Source organism: Aulostomus chinensis, chromosome 8 (assembly GCF_037954235.1).
Source record: "Aulostomus chinensis isolate RoL2024-O1b breed Wild chromosome 8, RoL_Achi_v1.0, whole genome shotgun sequence".
NCBI classification, from domain to species: Eukaryota; Metazoa; Chordata; class Actinopteri; order Syngnathiformes; family Aulostomidae; genus Aulostomus; species Aulostomus chinensis.
This window is the reverse complement of record NC_141327.1, coordinates 11149188-11173046: the sequence shown is the minus strand read 5'-3', so window position 1 is coordinate 11173046 and position 23859 is coordinate 11149188. Positions and strand designations below refer to the sequence as shown.

Sequence of the window (23859 nt, the reverse complement as noted above, 5' to 3'; positions counted from 1 at the left end):
CGTGCGGGATGAAAACAAATGTGAACCTGAAAAATGTCACTACAAGGTTTTCGGCGTCTCACATTTATTTTTTTAATCGCAGTTTCACTACAATAGAAAGAATGAAATCACAGACTGAGAACATAGCAGTTGTGAAATGTTGAATTTTTAAGAAAACACTTTCATTCACATATTCAAAGTAAATAACAGCTATCATCATAAGGCACTTTGGGGGTGTATCAGTCATTCCCATCACCCGATTTACCGGTGCAACACAACAATCAGACTTCAGCAGAGTTCATCATTTAGGAGTCAAATATTCAAAATTACAGGTAAAAAACACAGGGGATTTTTTTTTCAGTTTCTAATGTGGAGGGGGGGGGTGCAGCTAAAATCATTGCTGAGGAAAAATGCATTAAGGCTGAAATGAGGGGCGTTATGAGAAAACACAAACCAGGGTGCTTTTACAGTGATCACTGCCTCATTAAGAGAGTGTGACGCACAAGATGTGTGCAGCGGAGACACAGTGATGGATGAGTGGAAAGCAGACAGCAGTATGCATGGTTGAACCCTGCACAGAGGACCTAACAGACAAACAGTAAATCCCCATCCGCTCTGCGTCCAGCCCGCACACAGACACAGGCACATAAATGGCATGATTGTATAACAAGTCCTCAGATATGTTCATAGTCTGACTTTTAGTACAGCACAAGTACATGAAAAGCCCATCAATCTCAGGGAGAGGTTTACAATGTAGAGCTCCATCCAAACACCACAGGTCTTTGTCCATCAGATTTGTTCAACTGTTGTTACCTAAAGCGGCAGGGCAGACTCACAGAGACTGAAACAAGAGCATCGAAGCTCCCAGGCTGCATCTTCTATGAGAGAAAACATGTCTGGATGAGGTGATCTTCACGCTTGCTGTTGTGTTGCGTCAGCTCCGACTGTCTCAGTTTGTAAGCGCCGCGGCCTCCTCTGGCAGCTACAGGAGCGACACCGCCTCCAGGTTCTCTTTGATTATTGTGTCCATAACAACCTGGAAGACCACCTGGATGTTGGAGGTGTCAGTGGCTGTGGTGAAGTGGTGGTAGATGAGTTTGCTGGGAGTGGCGTTGAGAGAGATGAAGGTGGCGGCGATGAAGCGGGCAGCTGAATCCACATCACAGTCTGCTCCTGGAATAGAAGAGACTGGACAGTGAAACATCTGGGTCTTCAATCTCTCTATGTCTCTCTATGTCTCTCTCTCTCTCTCACACACACACACACACACACACACACACACACACGATACGTGGCATAAGCCTACCCAGTCATCCATCATTGCTTTGACTTCTTAACTCGTACAGGTCGCCAGTGCATCACAAGGCTGACACACATCGACTCAGACAGTTATTCACTCCCATAATTCAGAGTCTCCAGTTCACCTTAACTTCATGTTTTTGGTGTGTGGGCACAAACTGGAGCACCCAGAGAGGACGCAGGTATGACACAGGAGAACATGCAAACTCCACAGTGAGTGATTGGAGCGGTGGGTTCAAACCTACAGTCTTCTTGGTGCAAGGAGACAGTGCTAACCACAGTACCATCCTATTAGCGCTATAATCAGATCTGATGCATTGGCTCAAATTCCCATGTAAAAGCTCAACTAAAGAGTGAGCATCATGCCGTTAAGAGTCAGGAGAAACATGATGGCGACGTGTGAAGTGCTGCATCACTGAGTCAGGTTGCACGTACTTATCTATGGAAGCAGGTAATAATGAAATATATTCATTTCACATTTACACCTGTTTATTCAGTAGCAGTTGAAGCAGAGTGCAACCGCACAAATCTGTTTTATTTTACTGTCCTACAGAAAGAAAAGACAATCAGATTGGTATCAGCAGATACTCTAGGCTCAGTATTTGTACTGGACATGAAAAAGTGGTATCAAACCATCCATATTAGCCCACCACCACGAGGAGTCATGGTAAAACGGGCGATGGCTCTGCAGGCTGACCCCAATCCCCAGAGTTTAACATTTATATCAACATTGACATGAGAGCAGAGAGGACACATCAGGACACTGGAGCCCAGTGTGCTGAGAGGAAGCAAAACAGTGAGTAGAGCTGATACAAAACCTGTTTAAAATAACACACTGTGTGTGTGTGTGTGTGTGTGTGTGTGTGTGTGTCACCTAAACTCTGTTATCATACAGTATGTTTAAAAATCCTTAAAGCCCTGTTTTTGCAATCGATTTTTCTTCAACCATTTCAAAGGCATGCACAAGACAAACGTAGTGTCACCTTTAAACTGAGGGAGGTATAACCGTAGGTGTCGCCCCGAGTGGAGAATCTTCTCTTGAAAAAGGTCTATTTTGTTCATGAACAAAATCTGCAATGAACACAAGAAACGTTCAGTTGAAAGATCAAGACGCACATCACAAGTCAAAGGCTTCGTCTCCAGTGGAAAGGGACGATCAATTCCAAAAGATCAAGGGGGAAAGCAAAAGTGATGATTTGATTTGAGGAGCGGCATCTGTTCGGCTGTAATCACTACGCAAACAATGAGAACAATAAATCATGTTTTTAAAAAAAGATTATAGCCACATTTATTGTCACTTTGCAGAGATTTGGTAAAATGGGAAAATCAATAGCCGTGCTGGTAGGTGATGATGGAGGATCAATTAACATGCTCCAGCATCAGCGTGCAATCAATCACTCAGTGGAAGTGCGCACACACCCACATACACACGTGCGCGCGCACACACGCAGCCCCTCAGCTCATACGTCTCGACTCTCGCTGTTGTTTTGTTGCCGATTCCAAACTAAACTTTGAAATTTCTCGACCGCTTTTTTCCTTTGTAGTTGACCAATTAAAACTACGATCAAGTTCTTCCCTCTGGATTATTTGATCACAGACACAGAAAAACAGGCTCCGTAATAAAGAGGGAGGGATGAGGAGCAGCACCTAGGTGTGTAATTATCACTGACCAGCCGCACTGAGGAGTTAATTGAGGTTGCAAATTTCCCTCCCACGTAAAAAAAAAAAAAAAGTCCCATTAAACACTTTTGGTTAATGAGCCTGTTAAACATGTTTAACATGCAGGACCACACACACGCTGCAATTCAACATGGCGCGCGCACACACACACACACACACACACACACACACACACACACACACACACACACACACAAACGCACATTTAATTGGCCATTTAGCTCTAATGAAGCCTGAAAAAAAAGAAGTCTCCATAGTTCACAAAACATTTTCTGGGGTGATGCTTTGGTGTAACCCGACAACTTTCTTGTTGTGATTTCAGATTAGACCAAGGTGCGGTCTCAATTAGCATTGCATCACCGTACGTATGTGAGAAGAATATTCCTAAATACAGAAACACATGAAGCTTGGTGGGGGGGGGGGGGGGGGCAGCTTGTTACCAAATAAATTTTTCACGTTTTAGTGCCAAAGTGGTATAATCTGATGCAGATGTTACAGTGGCATCTATCCTCACCGTAACGGCGGAATCTCACCACGTCAACCCAAACAGGAAGTAGCCTTCCCGTGGTATATTGTCTATGAAAGTCACATTAGAAGTTTTCATTTCATAGCAAGGTAGCTTTAACAAGACAGGGTGGTTGTTACAATGAGAAGCTTGAACAAAGCGTTGTAAAAATAAAATATCTTGTCATCAGAATGTCTCGCTGGATTAGGATCACATTATAAAATTAAAAGTTCGTTGTAACAAGACATTTGTTTGATTATAACAAGACATTTTTGGTTTCTTAAGAAACGCAACCTTATGTTACACAACAAACTGTTCATGTTTATAACAGTGGACCTTTTTTTTTTTTTTTACATGAAATTTACCTCATCGTGAGAATAACATTGTCGTTTTCATAACGTGACACTGATCAGTCTCATTTTCAAGTGCAGCAGCAGCAGCAGCAGCAGCAGCAGCAGCAGCAGCAGCAGCAGCACGCTGCCATGGCTCTGCAGAGCACATCTAGGTAATCTTATTTCTATGGTGTCCCAATCGGCGACCTCGTGAGAGAAAACATGCAGAAACGTTCAGAGTTCACATTCATGACATTCCCATCAATACGCGCTGATTGTTGAGTTAAATGGAATTAACGGAACAAGCTCGTTACTGGGCTTTTAAATGTGATCTTCAGTGGAAACCAGAATGGAAAACACAGAGGGGACAGATGTCACCTCGCTGAATCTCATTCCTAATTACAACTGGCTGTTTAATTATGAGTGACAGAGGGCTGGGAGACAAAGGGCTGGGCAGATCCAACATATTCGTGTTACTCTTGGTTCACAGTGTCATAAAGAATAAAATGGGCTACATTTGTTCCATCCACACAGCTCTGAGTTGACTGTGGATTAATATGACCTGTTATTATAAACTTAAATCTCACTGAGTGTCAACCGTTTCAGCTCAAGACTTATAAAACAAAACAACATACACATTTCTGACTCCTGTGTCAGCAGGAACCCTCATGGAGCAGCTTATCTATGATAAAAGATCTTTTCCATCTCTTCTGTTTATTCTTATACTGACAGTTATGGTGAATTGCTCACCATGGATGTGCTGCGGAAGAAGACGTTGTTGCAGATGGAGGAGAAAAGCTTCATGCTCTCCTGCAGACGATTCTGGTGAGAGAAGACAATAACATCATCAGACACTGACATTATTAGACTCAGTCACAAAGGTCTAACTAGCATCTGATTGGGAAGCCTGTAATGACCGGGCTCGGTGAAGATGAGTGAAACTGTGAGGGAGTGATTGAGGGCAGCCTGTACCATAGAGGGGTCCTCCACAAGCGTCATGTCGTAGCCGCTGAGCGACACCACAAAAAGCACTGCCCTAACGTCCTCGAAACATCCGATCCACTTCCGTCGCTCGGTTCGCTGGCCTCCGACATCATACATCCTACACGCCGGAGGGGTAGAATAAGTGCTTATAATCACGGACATACATCATGTTGTCACACTGATTAAAACATGGTGTGTGATCACCTCATGCACAGCAGATGCAACCTAATTCAAGAAATACTTCATTCAAAAAGTCTAATTTGCCTTACAAGTGCTCGCTAATCGTTGAAGGTGTTTTCCTTCCTGCAAAGCTGCTTTGTGACTTCAGAATGCAGAAAGAGCATAAGTAAGTATATGAAATTTGCAGGAGGTAAATCACAAACATCTTGAGTTCACACCATCTAATTGTGAATACTTGAAAGGCAAATTAAATCATTTTGGGTGACGTATGGCTTTAAGATCAACTATGACATATGTGTGGTATGGCTGCCAGATTCACAGCCTGGACCGGTGTGTGTGTTGGCTGGTAGGCATTCATTACCTGAAATTACACCTGTGCATTTCCTGCTGTGACATGGCGTGAAATATTAATCAGAACAAAATGAACAAAGTTTTAAGATGTGGAGGGGAAGACCACAAAAGCTGCTCATGTGTGGAGGGATAAGAGAGATTCCCACTGAAATACTGGACCCAGCTGGCTTTGATTTAGCAGGAGCCAGCAGACAGCCCAATCAGAAGCCTTCCACACACACACACACACACACACACACACACACACACACACACACACACACACACACACACACACACACACACACACACACACACACACACACACACACACACATTTTGTTCTTAAACTATACCATTTTGTTCTAAAACTATGTAATCAGACATGTTTTGAGCTTGCACAGCTATCGTACAAAGGTAGCGCCACAAAAAAACGAAGAAACCTTCTATTGTCTGATAGTGGAGACAAGAGTCAAGAACATAAAAATGATTAGAAACTGTGATAAAAGGGCGCAGCATAGCACAGAGGGAGAGTGGCCGTCTAGCAACCAAAGGGTTGCTGGTTCACTTCCCCCAGTGACCATGTTCAAGAACTCTTGATCAAGATACTGAACCCCTAATACCAGGGTGTAACCGGCCTCTCACCCAATGTAGATAGGGATAGGCTCCAGCCCCACTCCCCAAACCTTAATGGATAAGTATAGAAAATTAATGGATGTTTATATAAATTATGCTGCATCTTAATGATAATAATGAAGCAAGAAAAGCTATGTATTAATTAACCCAACAGAAAAAGTGTAAATTGATTTCATACATCTCCATAAATATTGGTCCTGTCCATCCATCTCTAAAAGGGGCCTATTATTGTGTTTATTGGGTCTTTGAATACCGTTTTGCATTTTTTTATTAAAAATCTGATTTAACCGATTTCATGGAACTCACAGAGTTTCATCATGTTATCTGGGTAAAATGGTTGTTAATACTGCAGGGTCTATGTACACATATGTTGTCGTTCGTTGAGAATCAAGCATCGCATTAAACAAACCAAATCATTTATAATATAAAATATGCACATACGTGTGAGCGTGTGTGGAATAACATCTCACGGTAACTGGCATGTCCTTTCAAATGATTCAGTTCCCTGCAGAAAAGTTGTGTGTGTGTGTTCATGACCTTCCATCCTGATAGAGGGGCCTACTCCAATACTGACTCTAATCAGGGAGATTGTATTGTTTTTGGATGAGGTCAGACATTTCTCAAATCTGCGATTCACCCACTCACAGAGGAGTGAGTCATGAATCACTGCGGACTGGGTCTGCCCCCTTTTCAATTTTCACAGATACGATCGAAAGTTTCCCCAAAGACAATCCCGAAACAGCAGCATGGGGAGCGTGAAGGTCAACCTTCTCTGAAAGTATGAGGGAAAACACACGAGGGATAAGAGGAAATGACAGAGACCAGCCCGCCCACTTTGCTCATTATCATGCGCCGTCTCCCAGCTGAGCATCTGTCGAGGTAACGCAGCTGTTTATTGAGAGGGGAAATGAACATGTGGAAACATTGGAGAGGAAAACAAAGGCATCGCTCTGTATTGATGAGAGAAAATGGAAGTTTTCCGTCGACATCCGAGACCTGTGCAGAACCTGTCAGGGGTTTATTACACAAACCTGCTTCCAATCACATGTGAAGCCCTGTAACACCCAATAACAAGCACACACACAGACAGATGTCCAACACTGTCTGTGTATTGGTTTCCAGTCTTCAGGCTTTGAACAAGTCAGAGAGCTAGAGAGGATTCAAACTGACAAAACAGACAGAGGAAGACACAGGTGTGCACTCAGGCTGCGCTCACACTGCAGCGAGAGTGACTTCAATCTGATTCAGATCTGTTTTTCCTGACAAAGTGAGCAACACTAATAACATGGCGTCTGATCTTTTCAGTTCTGATAAGTTGATAATCACATCTGATTAGTCGCCCATCCCTTGTGTATAGGAAAATAGAAAAAGGGACAACTAATACACTGATTCATGCTTTTTGATAATAAAAAAATTATAATAAAAAAGGGTTGGGGAACTCTGGTTCCTAACCCTTGTTTGGTGCCAGGGCAAAATACTTCTTGTATATTTTAATATCATCCAAATGACAAAAGGAAACTGGAACTGCAGTATACAGATATAGACATGTTCCAAACCTTGAATACGTCACACCTTCCCATGATCCTCTGCTCCTGTCTGTGCTCCCGCCTCCCGCCCCGCAACATTCAGCTTCATCTACGCTGATGTCATTATCCCGGCAGTTGATGTAAATTTTGCAGGCAAAAAACTCAGATCCTTATTACTCAGAGGGGTCAAGGATCAACATGGATATCTGTATGCAAACTATTCTGTGTCTGGGTATTACCAAACTCTCTCTCTCTCTCTCTCACACACACACACACACACACACACACACACACACACACACACACACAAGCTGCACACTTTAATGAGAGTCCGTCACCGCTGATTAAGTGTTTGAGTGATGAGATAATTTCTACAATTTTTATTCAGCCAAGTTTTTCTTTGGTAGACTCCAGCCCTCAAAACATCTAACTAATTATTTGAACTGATATAGCGATCTAATTTACAATATTAGAAAGTGTTAATTTTTAATCATTATTCTAACCCCCATTAATTCAAAACCCCATTAAAATAACGGTGGTGTGATTTTGGGGGGAACTGTGTCAAACCAAGATGTTTTCTTCAGACTGTAGAAGATGATGTGGCTCTACAGCATCAGAGTTACTTGGACACGGTCACCAGGGGAAGTGAGGATCGAACCAGCGACCCTTCGGTTGCTAGACAGCCACTCTACCTCTGAGCCATGCCGCCCCGTATGAAACAATATACAAACCATCAATTTAGATTCTGTACATTTCAAAAATTGTGTTTTTAAGAAACACATTAAGCTCAGCAAACACATCCTAGAATCCTGCATCTCTTATAGCCCTGATTGTAGTCTCACTGAGTCATAAACCATTTGGTGAGGAATAAACATCTGAACGTAGGGCTCAGATGCTGGGAGAGATGAGAAACCATCCTTGTCGTCCCTACGAGTGCAACCTTGATTTGAACACAATGAGACCAAACCAACAGAAATATTCAGATGTTCTTTGCTGCTCCCCAAAAGCACCAGCTGGAAGAACACTCATATAATCTAGATGTTGAAAAGTAATATTTAAGGAGTGTCGATACCATGTTGGCTGGGGAAAACAGCACACGTCTGCCTTTCCTCTCTTTCTAACAAACACACAAACCACTCAACCCCGAATCCCTTTAAGATCCTTTTTGTTGCCGAGTTTGAAATAATTACATTAACGTATGCTAAGCTCTTCAGCAACCCCAAGGACTCTCCAAGCGACAGACATGCAACCACACACACACACACACACACACACACACACACACACACACACACGCGAACACACACGCAGTGTTTTGTGTAAATCAACTAAACCCAATTATTTATCTCCTGAAGAATTCAGGCAGATAAGACAGAGGGTGTGTGAGAGGAGGGGAGCCGGGCTCCGCCCTGCAGCACCACCTGGGACTCTGATCCCCTTCATCAAATCTGACACCGTCACCTGCTGGTGACGTCACCGTCGCAGTGTTTCAGAGAAACAAAACAGTGAGACTGCGAGGAGAAAGTGCTGTTTATCAGCACAGGACACAGATTCCATTATGATCAAAGCTTTTTTTTTTTTGCGACGTGAAACTTTTCCTGATGTGAAATATGACTGAGTCAAATTGAGTCCGACGCGTGAGATGTGACACAAAAACACACGCAAGTCAGCAGCATCCGGAGAGGTAAAAGGAGCATTCAGCTGTGACACAAATGGCCCAGAATGGAGTCACCAGCTGACAAATGGACCTTCTCTACAGGGTTTCTATGCTAAACAGAGATCTTATGAAAAGCTGCTGCTGAGTAAAGTGGTTTATCATGGTGAAGTCATGAGATGGAGAGTTGAGGAGGCAGTAAGGAAGAGGAGAGAGGAGGTGCTCCTCAGGTAGACATTACTATAAAAACAGAAACAAAGTAATCAGATTTTCTCATGACAGATTGCAGACACAAATCCGCACACACATATAAAAGGTGCGCACAGTCGGATGTATCCCATTAACCCTCGATGGTCCATTACCGATCCAATTAAAGCAAAGAGCGGAAAATCTCCCACAGTCCTTCATGCTGCTGTTGGGCGCGAACCGACCATCTACAGTATGGAACACAAACTTGATGAGGAAGTTCTTCCAAGACTGCAACTGAATGAAGAAGTTTGGCCTGGTGGTTTCCCTCCATTCCAGATCACTTTTTTTAAATTCTTGCATTAAAAAAATTTAAAAATTGGTTTCACGAACGATCACTGGTCATAAGACACGAGGGTCTGGTGATACACGTTCCATTCTTCTCTAAGGAGAAGTCATCTTTCTATCATTTGTTTTTGGACTTAAGTTTCTGGATCGATGTAATAATTAATTGATTGATTGCCAATAAGGGACGAATAAGGGTTTATCTTATCTTAAAGAGTTGCGTTCTTTTTCAGTAACCCTTAAATCATTTCAGTCTTTTTCTGGGTTTTAGCCTGTTGGACAGACAAAAGAAAATTTTGAGTGCTTCATTTTCGGCTATGGGAAATTATGATACGATTTTTCTAAATTTCTTGACATTTTATAGATATTTATAGGTGATTTATCGATTTATTTAGAATTTTTTTTTCAGATAAATCACTGACGAAAAAACTATCTTGTCACAGCCCTAAATCTAATGGAATACCTTGACTTTTTAGTGATTAATTAGCAGCAATTCCATTAAGTTTTCTGAAAAAGTCACGTTTTACATCAATATCATCATATCATAAATTCACTTCTGTGCTAGAAGATGTGTTTTCTGACAGTTGTCTCGGGTTGAATGCAATTAGCAAATAAAATAAATCCAATAATTTTGCTACTCATTTAATCATAAACCAGCTGTCTCTGCAATTGTGTGTGAAGACTTCCCATCAACACACTCATGAGTCTGAGAAATATTGAATACTTGAAACGGTTCGACACATCAGGATGTTTGTATGACGCTTGTAAACCTTTGAATTTATCATTGTGGTGTTCAGTCAATGTAGTGAAGTGTCCGCTATGAACAACTAACATTATATTGAAATATTTAAAAAATAATTGGAATCAATCAACAACTCAGCATGTGACAAGTCAGCTGCTTTTTAGTTATTTGTGTGTATCCAGTTTCCCAAAATTCAATGTCCTTGTGCTCCGCTCAGTAAATTTTGTTCCGATTTCAAATCCGTGAACTACAACTTCAGGAGTTCTCAAGTCCAAGAACGGATGCCTGTCAAAGACAAAAAGAGAACATGCTGGCATTGTTTTTATATCATCTTTATATGATGCTGCATTTTTTTTATTCATATATTCAGGTCTTTCTGTACTGATATTTAAGCCAATTCACTTCAACTCATTATTTCCGAATTTTCCATTTTTATAACACATCAGACACCGGAGAGAGCAAATGGGCTTTTGGAATTCTTTGGTTTCATGATGACTCTGTCGCTCACTCTCTTGATATGCATTAGTTTGATGAAATATCACTCTGTATTCTACGAGCATAGATGGAGACCTCAATTGAGGTCTTAATCAAGTCTTGGATAAATCAATAATGTGGCGTTCTATCGCAGGTGGTCATGCTGAGCCAGACAGCGGCTGCTACCAGGGCCAGCCCTTGCGGTGGTGGAGGTGATATTTCAGACTGGTGCTCCCAGTTAACGAAAAAAAACCTTCCCAAATTAATGCAAGAGGACACTTTTAAATCAAGTGTTCTACTATCATTAACAGGAGACACGTGGCCAATTGTGCCTATATAGCCTGACAAAAAAGATGGAGGCAACAAACGATTTGTAACTTGCCACTTCCTGCCTTGACCGTGTGAAAATGTTGTCCTCTTGGTAAAGATTTTACAGCTGTCACTCAAAGACTCCTTCATGCCGAATATCACTCATACATCCAGGTTACGTGTATCATGGCATGGTTGCAGACAGAGTTTAGGGTGTGCCTAGTTTGGCTGACAGCTAAGGGGCCATAGAATTTTTTTTCATTCAAATTCCATCCATCCATTTTCTACCTCTTATCCTGTTAAGGGTTCATTCAAATTTGTTGTTTTAATTTTAAAATGAATTTCTCCTGCAGTGCCCTCCCGCCCTTTTGCACGGTTAGTTGTTTAACCAACTAACCAGCATGAGCAAACTTCTCACCCTGCAGCTTCACTTGTTCAATCAGCAACCAAACAAACATTCAGTTTGTGCTGCTAGCTTAGTTAGCCATGCAGCTGCGTCGCTACAAATGATGGTGATAGACGGATGCAGTCGTGCTCCCAACACACATTTGCCCCCCTTCTGTATGACGGACACTCAGTCTCGATTCCAACTTTACGTTTTTAAGTTTTAAGTTAAAGTTCTTGAACTACAGAACTTTGGCAGTGTGTACATTTATTTTCCTCATCATTAATGTTGGTTTAAAGCTATGTTCTACGTCACAAGTCTGGTTCATTAACACCTATCGCCCTGTCATGACCATCAGGGGCTTCAGGAAATGACTTAGGCCATAAAGGAGGCAGTATTATGTGTCACTGGCTCATTGATCAGAGATGAATATTGCTGTCCGACATCACTCTCCTGAGCTCCTGCCCTCTGCTGCTCCACTGATAAGACAGACAGACAGAAAAAGAGAAAGAGAGTGTGTGTGAGTGTGTGTGTGTGTGGGGGGGGTGTCAGTAGATGAATGTAAAGCCAACAGAATGAACGGTGCCATATTGATGTATTGACTGAGGGTGGCCATCTTCATCGCTCATCTCAGACCTATCACATGGCTGTAGACGGAGATAAGAGTGTCACAGCAACAGAAGTGAAGGGACCAGTGGGAGCGCCAAGTGCAGACCTGACAGCTCTGAGTCTCCCAGTGGATGTCAGCATTTAAAGTCTGCAGTGTTGGTAAGAGTGAAAGTACCTGAAAATGAGGTGGTTGACTTTGAACTGTGTCTCTATCACACCAGTCGTCCTCAGTCGTACTCGTAGAACATCCATCTCTGTGGGCACGTAGCTGGGAGACGTGATGCGGGTCATGTTCTCAAAGAAACTACAAAACGAGGGAGAAGAGGAAGGAATGGCACAGAGAGGAGAGGAAGGGTGTAAAAAGGTGAAAGATACAAGGAGAATTTAACAACCTGCAGACAAACTTGAGATCAAAAGAGAAAATGAAGAGTGTGTTTTCTTTTACTCCAAGAAACAATTTTGTGTGTGTGTGTGTGTGTGTGTGTGTGTGTGTGTGTGTGTGTGTGTGTGTGTGTGTGTGTGTGTGTGTGCAGTGATAAGGCTGGGGCCCCAGGGAGTGCAGAAGCTCATCATGATGAATATTCACACTGCAGTTTACCATAATAACACACTGAGGCTAAGCTCTCAAACACAGATTAGTTATTTACACATCCAGTGTGTATCATGTGCGTGTGCTCCCACTGAGATGTGATCTTTTTCTAAACACACAGTGACATCTCTACCTAGCTGACATTCTCAACTAGTCATACTAAATCAGTTTCTTAAACAAAAACATGCAACCTGCTGCTTGAAAACACACACACACACACACACACACACACACACACACGGCCCTCTAGATACTGCCGTGTGTTGGTGTCTCTCTCTTTGTGAGACCCAGAAAGTGGTGAATTTTGCTCTTCATCAACTCTTTAAAAGCTTCATTCGTTCATTTACGGCCACGTGTGCTAACGACATTCCACTTCAACATTTGTACAATGTACATGTTAAGAAGAAGTTGTGCATTTTACACTTGCAGCACATACAGATCAACTAAAACATTCATTTATAGGTGTGTTGCTGGCCACAAACATTCAGTTTTCTCTCCTTCAACAGCAGGCAGTGTGCAATGATGAGGTTTTTCTCTGAAACAACTGCTTACATTTGAATGCAAGCTTGATGGGAGTTTTGTTTGCAGGGCAGAAAACCAAAACAAGGAGCTGAGAGACACTAAACTGCCTGTGGAGTTGTGGTGAACAATGGAGTGAGAGGATGATCACTGCAGGAACCGACTTTCACCATAACACCAGAGTGGCAGTCAACAGCCCTGTAATAACAGCAGAGCAAACCTGCGGATGTTTCTTAAGGGGAGGTTATTTCAAACCCAAGTATTGAACAAGTTAGAAGCTTTTACTTGATGTTACGTTCTCCTTAAAGGAGAAGTTAAAGGATCCTGACAGCCAAAACGGTGTTTTTGGTATTTCATTAAAGGTCAGAGGTCAACCTGGAGAGAAGTAAATGGATCGCCATGGAGATTTTGCACAAAATTTTGTGATCACAAAACGCGGGCACTTGACCTCCAGCATCATGGAAATCTGTAGCTGATTGATCAAAAGTTAGGATGTTGACGCTCTCTTGGAGTTCACTTTAATCATTTAAAGTATCGAAAAGCTAATCTGAGTCACTATTTCGTAGAAAAATGCAAAAACTGAAAAAAAAAACAGTGAGAAAATCCTTCACTGCAAAGGGGAAAAGAGTCAACTTACTATTAGGGTGGCTAACAAAATTTAGGTTTCCTGGTCAAATTCTTAGAAAGGTCCGACCTAGCAAAAGGTCTGAGGTGGCAATAAAATAAAATGTGTAACCAACATGACGTTTCTTTGACGTTTGTTGTTGTTGTTTTTTTCAAAGGGAATTCTATTGCATATTGCTAAACTACAAAACATAAACCCCGATTTATACGAATTTTCCTATAGCATAAGGACTTAAGGGTTCCACAACTATCTGAGACCAAAAATGTGTGAGTGTGTGTGTGTGTGTGTAAAAGCTGATAGTGAGGGTGATGTACGTGGTTCTCAGTGGGAACCACGGGTCCTGTCGGTGTACATAACCCCAGAGATGAGGCCTCTCTCTGGGGTAGAGGATGAGAACAGACAGCTTCCTGGTGGGTCTCGGCTTCGTCTTCCTACACGGCATCTCATCTACACTTGGTCCTTATTTTTAGTTCTCATCCTCATGTTTTTCTGAACACACTGTTGTAAGTATTCTCTGTAACAACATTAAACGTTTTATTTTTAACAGCTTTGGACCCCATCCAACATTAAAACTCTGTTTGTGTGTTTTATTGGGGTTTCATTAGCTGGGAAGCTGCATGTCACGGTGCTCTGGGGTCTCCTCTTCACTCCGTGACCCTGATACCTGGTGACAGCGAGCACACGGCTCATCATCAGCTGTTAAGTCCAGCTAATTAGACCCCTGTGTCCCCCCGGCCCTGTGCGAGTGTGTACTGTGACGACTTACTACAGCGCTGAGTCATTGAGCTCGTACTCATAACCGCGGGCCACCGCAGCTCGCACGCCCTGGTCAGCCCACAAACAGGTCAAGGCGTGGCCCAGGAATGGAAACAAAACCTGTTCTTCATCAAAACACCGCCCACACGACAGTACAGAATGGGCGTGGACCTGCAGGAAGAGATGGAGACTGATCGCGGTGGAGCCGAAGCTAGATGGAAAAAAGGATGTGAGTCTATGTCACAGAAATGTTAATGAGTTTGTCTCTTTATTCTAGAGTTTGTAATCAGAACATATGTATAAATCTATGGCTGTACACCAATACAGGCAAACACACACACACACACACAATTTTGACATTTAATAGAGGAAATGCTTTGGGCGTCATCTCCCAGGATGTGGTGAGTGGGTGGACAGTTCAAATCAAATTGAACCTCACAATCAAACCACCCACTGGTTTTCTCTCTCTCTCTCTCTCTCTCTCTCTCTCTCTCTCTCTCTCTCTCTGGGGGGGGGGGGGGGACCTTATGCAGGCAAACAGTGGTGAGATGCTGCCCTTTAGTGGTAATCTGGGTGCAGTGCAGGTAAAGCTGCAGTGTAAAACTCAGGCTGGAGGACACAAACGTGTGGACATGTAACCTGCATACCTTGTTCCTGCTGTTGGCCAGGTTGATGCGGAGGACACCCATTCCATGGAGGACAAATTTCATGGAGGTCAAGAGGTTATCCAGCACTGCAGGCTGACAAACATGGAGACATGCGGCTGTGAAATAGTGTTGCTGTACATTCACGCATGTGGAAGTGTGATCAAGAGTGTTCGAGATCCTACAAGTGGACAGGAATCAAGTAAGTGTACTTCAGTACATTATTTAAGCTAATGTGCTTTACTCCAGCCTTAATTTCTTTGGGAACTTTCATGCCACTACATTTCTATGAAGTTTGTTACGTTTGTAAAGTTTAAGCAACTGTTGAAGTCAACTGTTTTAACTGTTTAAGTTTTAAACATGATCATCTCTGCATCTTTGGATGAGACCTCTACCTTCACAACTTGTCATCTGACCCTAAAAAGCACATTAATAAAAAAGTTTTGCTTCACGTCGTATCAACATTTTGAAACATTTTAATACTTTGGAATTTGAGTGAAGGATCAATGTCTTTACGATGCTGTGTATTTATTAGAGAGAAAACAAACTTCTATCACAAGATGCTTATTTGTTCATTCGCTCAGTACAGTTGTTCTTCCCACAAGAGCTACTTATTTACCGTATGGCAAACATACTGTATACTAGATCTTACATAACATTGTCCGAGGTTACTAGAGTTGATTTTCACATCTGCGTGGGAGGAAAGAGGAAGGCCTGCACATAGAAAAGAATAACCTGAAGTAAAAAGAAATAAAAGGTAATCAAAACGTCCAAAGTATCACAGGAGCCCATCTTGAAAAAAAAGTTTGTCTTTTTTTCCATTGTGTATGTTGTACTTAACCTTTTACACCACTGATGGATTGAAAATGTACTTTTCAATGTTTTAAAGCCAGTACTCCAGAGCATTAAGTCAATTAAATATTTCACTGAGCCCCTTTCAGTTGAGGAATATTCGCTCAGGAGTATCAATACTTACTCAAGTACTGGGGTTGTGTAATCAGTCCACCACTGATTATTACACATAAATTAGCTTTCCCTGCTTGTTCAGTGCAGCCCAGTGAGCGACAGCCAGGATGGGCAACGAAGGCTCCACTCTCCCCCTTATTTTGGAGATTTTGTTTTCAGCCTCAGCCGCATCTTTGGTTTGTTTTTCTACAGAATTTGTAGACGTAGGACATATTTGAATTTTGGGGGCATTAAATATGGTTATCGTGATTGTGTCCTCTTTTTTTCCCCCTAAAATAAATGGCTACGAATCCATTGCTCCCATGTAAATATTAACCAGTGTGACTGTAAGGAAAGTGTCAGAGAACTAATGATCACTAATTGAATGACTGGAGGAGCAGGGTGGGTTTAACCACACTCTAATTCCCTCTGCACTTCTCCACTCTTTAATTTCTCAACTGTTCATTTGTTTGTACGTGGAGAAAAGTGTGTGTGCACCAGTGAGTGAGCAAACAAGGGGGGAGATCCCTTGAAACTGATCAAACTCTGCTTAAGCGCTCACAAACCTCAAGACTGCACTATGTATATGTGTGTGTGTGTGTGTGTGTGAGAGAATGTGTGTGTTATCCCACCACTTTCTTCTCAGCTAACGATAAGCTTCACATTCCATCACGATTCAATCACAGTCTGGTCACTCCTCTAAGTGTGTGTGTGTGTGAGAGCGTGTTTCTAGTGACCTGACTGAGACATGTCGCTCTCCAGGTGGAATGTGTGAGAGGGAATGTGTGTGAGGTGACGGGACTTCATCTCAGGGGGAGAGCTCCCAGCGCTGCATTAGGGACACATCAGTCTCTTTTATGAGAACCTTTGCTGCCAGCGCTGCATTGATTTGTGTTGGAAATAAGCCGCTCTGTGCGTCCGTGTCCCCCTGTCTCACCAACACCTGTCACCTCCTCACATTTTCACAGTTTCAAATCAAACTAAATGTGTTGGAGAATAAACACTGGATCATAATGGAAATGTTTATGGCCATAAACATCAGTCGTTCTTCTGGCAAAGTTTACGAATTTACCGGTCACAACTCTTGTGGCGCTCCTATGTGAGACAAAGAACACACAACTGCTCTATTTAGCAGGCAACGACAAAGTCTGAGCTGTGTGAGGCCGCAACCACTGATACTTCAGCTCCATCAAGTTGAAGGAAATGTTCTGCTTCTTTTGTGAATGAGTAGTATTCACATTTTGTGACGCTCTCACTGATCCGGTTGTTGTTTCCCCTGCCTCTGCCCTTCCTTCCCTCCCTCCACCTTTGTCTACCTCGTCAATTGTTTCCCAGTTCCTCCCTCAGTGACTCACTTTGGTTTGCAGTTGACAAGGAAGCAGCAAGGAAAAATTCTGTGCGTGTGAGTCTTTGTTGTGATCTCTCTAGGTGACAGTCAATGTGTGCTGGACATCATCAACAACCTGTATTGGTGGTTCAGCACAAAACAAAATGGAAAAATGTTCTCAGGTTCCAGGTTTTTAAATGTGAAAATTTACAATAAACAGAACTTTTAGGCTGTCAGGTTATTTGAAAATGTCGTGTTCAGCTGGGGGAGACCAACAAGGTCATTCTAACTAATTTTGTGACTTTGTATCGGTAACGCAATCAGTTTGTTAAGGGAGGAAAAAGTCCACAGAAGAATCAAAGCAGTCGTCAGCCTCCTCCCTACTCACAACCAATACACACACACACACACACACACACACACACACCTGAGGCTTCAGGTGTGTCACTGTAGTAATCTGAATCCACCATCAGCTATGAGTCACCTCTGTGGATAAGTATAGAGTAAGAGGACACCCTGTTTTCACTGATGTGTGTGTGTGAGAGAGAGAGAGAAAGGGAGAGAGGGAGAGGGTGAGCAGGAGATTATTAAGAAGAGAGGCAACAGACAAAAATCCAGTGACCTCCTCACTTCTCAGAACTTTGAGATTCCAAACTCAAGATCAAAGTCAGAATTCTGACCTTCATGGGACAGTGAGGCTTAAAAGTTAGTTCTGATGTGACTGTCATCTCAGAATCAGAATGATGACTGTAAGATCAAACACACACACACACACACACACACATACACGTGTTCATACTTGCTTGGTGATCTCTATGGTGGGCTTGCCTATGCAAACAAATATACATGTCTGCTACAGAGTAATGTTGCAATAGGGGAGCTCAAGTAAGTCACATGACAGTTAATATGATGACATCACTGACAGGATGGGGTTGTTATCTACCACTGCTACAATTACAAAGCTATTTACCTCACAAGGAGACAAAATATTTCTCACAATGGACTGTGTTTTCAATTTGAATCTGTTCCCCTCGTCCAAGGCTGAGGTTGACCAGCACTTTCAAACTCCAATTCTCGCCCTTCTAAATGCTCTTTATTATATGAATTACCCTTAAATGTGTAAAGTATTTATTTACCCCTTTCTTAGAGTACCGCTTACTTGTCCTGGCTGGTCAGTATGTATGTATACTGTATATAGGAAGAGTTCTGATATGTATATATATAAGTTCTTCTGTCCTCCTGGATAAATCATTACATTGCAGTACAACTCTCATTACACCAGCATTAGCTCTAAATCCACACACACACACACACACACACACACCATTGTTTTTGTCCAGTTTGCTTCCGTAGTCTAAACAAACACGTAGAGCAGCAGTTAGCAGTTGTCTTGTGTAGCACCTTTTACTGCAGAAACACAGCAAAGAATGCAGCAGAACTGGTGGCTTTATATCTAACTCATTAACCACATAGTGCTCTGTTAACTCTGTATGTGTGTGTGTGTGTGTGTGTGTGTGTAGGTTTGAAGCTCTACTGATTTCCCAAACCAAATCCTCACAGGGGAGGGAGAGAGAGAGTTACAAGATTCATCACATTTTTTTTAAACAAAAGAAACATATCTTTTGGACAAAACTCCAACAGCTGAATCAACAAAGTGATTCAAAGCCGAAAAATAAAGAATCAGTTCAAAAATCTTTAAAACTTGTGAAAACACTCACACACACACACACACACACACACACACACACACACACACACACACACACACACACACACACACACAAAATCACTCTTGTTGACATGGGGGTTGTGTGTGCTGGAGGAGAACAGAGGGTCTCACTCCATCAGCCTGTGTGCAGTAAAAACAACACCACAGCCTTGGGCTGCAAATAAAGGAGGGATGAGACAAAAGAGGAGCCGCTTCCTACCTTTCCTCCCCTTATTCCTCCCTGGCAGGCCATCCTGTCATGGTTCTAATGCAACACAATCTAGGTTGGCAGACAGCAGGGGAGGGAGAGAGAGGCAGGGAGACAGAGAGGCAGACAGGGTTTGCTCACCGGGCCATCAGGGACAGAAAAACCCGTCCAGTTCAAGGGAGGGTCAAGCTGATTACCGCCGGTGGACAAATAAACACTTAAACATAGGAACTAACACAGATAAAAACTACTGATAAAGATTTGTTTTGTGTGTGTGTGTGTGTGTGTGTGTGTGTGTGTGTATGTGTGTGTGTGTGTGTGCACCCATTTGCACAGGAAAGTGTGTCTGGTTGGTTCAGGGAACGGCAAATTTGTGGTTTGGGGTCATTTTCCATCAGAAAATAAAGAGGCGCGACCAGAGGACAAAGCCAAGTAACAGCAGAGACGATAAAAGAGGTCTGACTTCACGTATTCAGCGTGCGCGCATGTTTACACACGTATGGTTATTACATAAGTACTTGAAGGCTACATGACGATGGTGTGAAAACCGATGTGTGCCTCCAGAAAGAGCTATTGGATATATTTGATTGTATGGGAGTTATGGAGATATAACGTGTTACAGGAAATAATCCTGGTGCTTTGACATAAAACAGCCGATTATTCACATGTGTAATATTTCTTTAAATACCATTTATTCATTTGACGTATTAATTTCACAATAAAGAGCTTTTTCATGACTCGTGTTGCCTGATTCCACATCCAGCACGTTCCGAGCAACATTAGCGGTCACCTCACGACGCGTTACTGAAGGCCAATCAGGGATGAGGCGATTAAGGCTCTTCACAATTCTATTCATTCACTAAAATCTATTAATGTTCAATAATTGGTGCATCTCAATTTCTGATTAATTCTTCCTCTTTTTCATCCATGTTTGCAGTCTCCTTTTACCCTCTAAAACCTTTAGACCCACTTTTCAATAATAAGTACATTTAACTCTCTTTTTCCATTCACTTTCTCTCTCGCCTTGCCTTCTCCACTGTTTGGTCTTGAGTCCCAGCACGTGCTGCTCCATTATCATTCATTTTACGCCCACTTCTTCAAACTTAAATGAACCCTAAAATGGTACAATTCTCCAATTAATTTAATGACGTATGATTGTTGTATTTTTGTACCATTTTTCTGAATAAAATTAAATAAATGTAATTTAAGGTGTCTCTTGAGAATGAAAGGGCGGATTCGGGTGATCGTCGCTCGTAGTAACGTCACAACACATACAAGTGTTGAGGCACAACGAGGAACGGTCCTTAGAAAGATCCAACTCCCCATCTGACCCGTTCAGCAGCAGCACTGTTAATGAATGTTCTGTTGACAGAAGTGAAGAGCAGAGAAGTTATGAGGAGACTTGAGGAGAGAGAGCAACGCCGAGATGGAGCTGAGGCTTCTATAATATTAAAGAATGCGCTGAAACCTTCCAGCTGCTGCACAAACAGCTGCAGTCTTCATATGCCGTGTTGGAGCGCAGCTTCAGACAGCAAGATGACACAAAGGTTCTCTAAATAAACAGTTTGGTTCCATCTATAGAAATCCCAGTGATTTCAACATTTTAGTGCCTTTTTTTGGGGGGGTTTAATAACAACATTGGTTCACATTCCATCCTTCCTCTGAATCTATGAAGCGTGCAGAGTGAGAGAGAGAGCGAGAGAGCAAGAGAGAGAGTGAGAAGGTATCTGAAGGGTGATTAGACCGGAGAAAGGCTGGTTCTGTCATCACATGTGTATTATGCATGACTGAGAGCAATAAGTCAGGAGGAAATAAAGGGGAAAAGAAGAGGATAGTAAGAGTCTGACAAAGGGTTAAAGGAGAGGATGTGGATGTAGATAAGCCTTCGGTGAAAACAAGCTGATGGGGCAAACTGGTGTGTGAGCTTTTTGGTTCTCCCCACCCAATCACAACCCCCAGTACAACGGAGGAATTTGGCTTTCGGCCACAGACACACTCTCTCACACACACAGAAGAGCATTTGCGAGCCAAACCATTGCATACCAACTTGGACCTGACCCTGAGTAATAAGAAATCTCAGCCCCCCACAGGAACCCGACATCGCCACACTTTCCAGCTCATCTCCTGTTCATCTCATCACTGCTTCCCCTTCTTTTATCTGCTATGAATCTACACTTCCTCCACTGGAATCAAGAGTGTTATCCTCTCAACCTTTTTTTAAAAAAAAAATACATTACATGTTTTGGATGGTGTCCTGTATGAAAGAAAACTAACTTGTAAGCCAACGCCTCTGTAGCTAGCTCTCTAGCCCGTTATCTGATAATAGTAGTCAGTATGATCAAGGTGTGTGTGTATGTGTGTGTGTGTTCATTTCCAACCTTGAAGCTGGTAAGCTCTTGCTTGGTGAAACCATTGCTGTGGATGATCTTCATCTGTTTGACCAAAGTGCTTTTCCCACTTTCTGCTGCACCTGGAGGACAATACAGCATAAACAAATCAATAAAAATAAATTCAACTATAGCCACACATTTACTAATTTATGATCAATCTTTAAACATTCAATCTATAACCTTTAAATAGTGGTTTCAGAGGAGGACCCGTGATCAAATGAGACAAGCTTTCATGTCATCTTCTTTCATATACACACATTGTGTTGCAGATAAGTCTCCTGTGTGTTCATGATACACACTCACACTTTAGTAGAAAACGTCCCACCAAAAGAGGAGTTCATTGAGTGAGTTCCTGCAAAAAAAGGTGGCAGCAGTCTCACCTAGAAGGAGGATTTTAACCACATTCATCTCCCGTTTGGCACATTCGTACAGGTCTCGGTCTATCTTGGCACTGTGTATCCTCGCCTTCTTCTCCTCCTCTGTAACTTCGGTACCGAGGCACAATCCCATCCTGAGCGCTCATCTCCTCCCGGACCCGGCCAGACGCAGCAGCGGCAGCAGCAGCAGCAGCAGCAGCAGCAGGGAGGGGGGGTCCAGACTGGGATCAGCACCCCCAACTGGTTTCTACATGCTTCATGCCCCGAATCCCTCGACTTCTCTTAACACTGCGGGGTTTTGGATAGCAGAATTAGGCTGAAACATCCTCCAAAGTCCGCGGGAGTTTTGGGTCAAACCGTGCGCGTCGGGGGAGAAGTACTTTTACGCATCGCGCCCTCTCAAACTGTTATTTCCTCGAGTAGAACTTTTCAAGCAACGTACTACTGTTACCAGCGTGCGCCACAGCGGTTCAAAAATCTGCTCTACCGCCTTGGCAAAGACCCCAAACAATCCTACTCCTCCTCCTGCTGCTCCTCCTGCCTCCTCCCACCGCAGCTTGCTGCTGCTGCCCAGATGGAATCGCTTCGGACTTCCCTGGGAAGTGACGTGTGGGACCAAACTGCTGAGTGCGCTCGATAATGTGTTTCACCTGTGCATGCTGAAAAAAAACAAAAAACAAAACAAAACCCAACAGAAGTAACTGGAGTTTTAAGGTGTGTCTCATTCATGCATACCACTTTGATTACAGATACACACTCCGTCTAAAGGGTGTGAGAACTTCACTCCCACAACCTAATAGGAAGACACACTTTTGCACGCCTTGAAAGAGGATCTGCATCATACTTTCTCCGACAAGTCTGTTTTCAGAAAAAATCTGAAAATCTAGGAACGATACACGTAAAAAGTAATCAGCATATATTTATCTGAAAAGTTGTTTTATTACATCATAACCATGTACGGTTGGGGTTTTTCGGTCTGCAGGAACTCCCTGGAGGCGCCTCCAACCAGACTTCACCATTTCTGTATGTAATCTAATCATTTATTTCTCGAGTATAAATTCCAAAATATAAAGGATGTGAAAATCCTTATTAAAGACAGATCCTGTTTATCCTAGTTGTCTATGTATGTATGTATATATATATTTATCTTAATCTTTATCTCAGTAGACCTAAACTTTGAATATTCTTTTCCTGATTTGTTTCTTTTTCCAGCTTCCATCAAACTCAGCTGTAACCTGAAGACAGTTGATTTGAACCCAACTACACATTCTCAAGCTTTTTTTTTTTTTTAAAGTAAACTTCCCGACCGTTTCAAAAGAAATTCAAGCTTTAAAACCGTTTCAGGTCTGGAATGGCAATTTTTAAATTCCATCTTTCCAGGACCATATGAACCCTAGATGTCAACTCTCTACATGTCATTTTCAATCCGTAACACCGGCTCACAAGATAAATGTTGTCATCTCTTCACAGTTGTCGGCACACTGACTGAACCTTCCACTGTTTTGGTGTAACTTGAGCTCCTCAGCGATGCTGGCGTTGTCAGATTAAAGCGTGTTCATAATGAGGAGCAAGTCTGCAGATTTTTGTTCCACTCTGAGCAGAGTGAAGGGGACCGG

The 23859-nt window shown here is 42.5% G+C and overlaps 1 protein-coding gene and 1 long non-coding RNA gene across 3 annotated transcripts; one reads left to right on the top strand and one right to left on the bottom strand.

Annotated features, from left to right (window-relative positions):
- Positions 1-57: 57 nt before the first annotated feature.
- Positions 58-23068, bottom strand: gnav1 (guanine nucleotide binding protein (G protein) alpha v1). 2 transcript variants are annotated; one of them, XM_086210883.1, is made up of 9 exons: positions 22247-23062; positions 21855-21946; positions 15292-15384; positions 14655-14815; positions 12331-12459; positions 4768-4897; positions 4546-4617; positions 2262-2349; positions 58-1152 (listed from the first exon to the last, which is right to left on the bottom strand). In XM_086210883.1, exons 1-9 carry the CDS (start codon positions 22374-22376, stop codon positions 962-964), a joined length of 1086 nt encoding a protein of 361 aa, XP_086067009.1. In that variant the 5' UTR covers positions 22377-23062; the 3' UTR covers positions 58-961. The 2 variants fall into 2 exon arrangements, with proteins under 2 accessions (XP_086067009.1, XP_086067010.1); XM_086210884.1 differs by lacking the exon at positions 2262-2349 and having other exon boundaries at positions 22247-23068.
- On the top strand, positions 22982-23564 carry LOC147257110 (uncharacterized). The gene is made up of 3 exons (XR_015117556.1): positions 22982-23148; positions 23226-23266; positions 23456-23564. It is a non-coding gene; the product is annotated as an uncharacterized LOC147257110 (long non-coding RNA).
- The last annotated feature ends 295 nt before the right edge of the window (positions 23565-23859 follow it).

Bases quoted from the DNA above. Each gene is read 5' to 3' on its own strand.
- gnav1 (XM_086210883.1), bottom strand. From the start codon at position 22,376: ATGGGATTGTGCCTCGGTACCGAAGTTACAGAGGAGGAGAAGAAGGCG. The intron at 21,947-22,246 runs GTGAGACTGCTG...ATTGTCCTCCAG, and splicing joins GGTTAAAATCCTCCTTCTAG to GTGCAGCAGAAAGTGGGAAA. The intron at 4,898-12,330 runs GTACTTTCACTC...TCCGGCGTGTAG, and splicing joins GTCAACCACCTCATTTTCAG to GATGTATGATGTCGGAGGCC.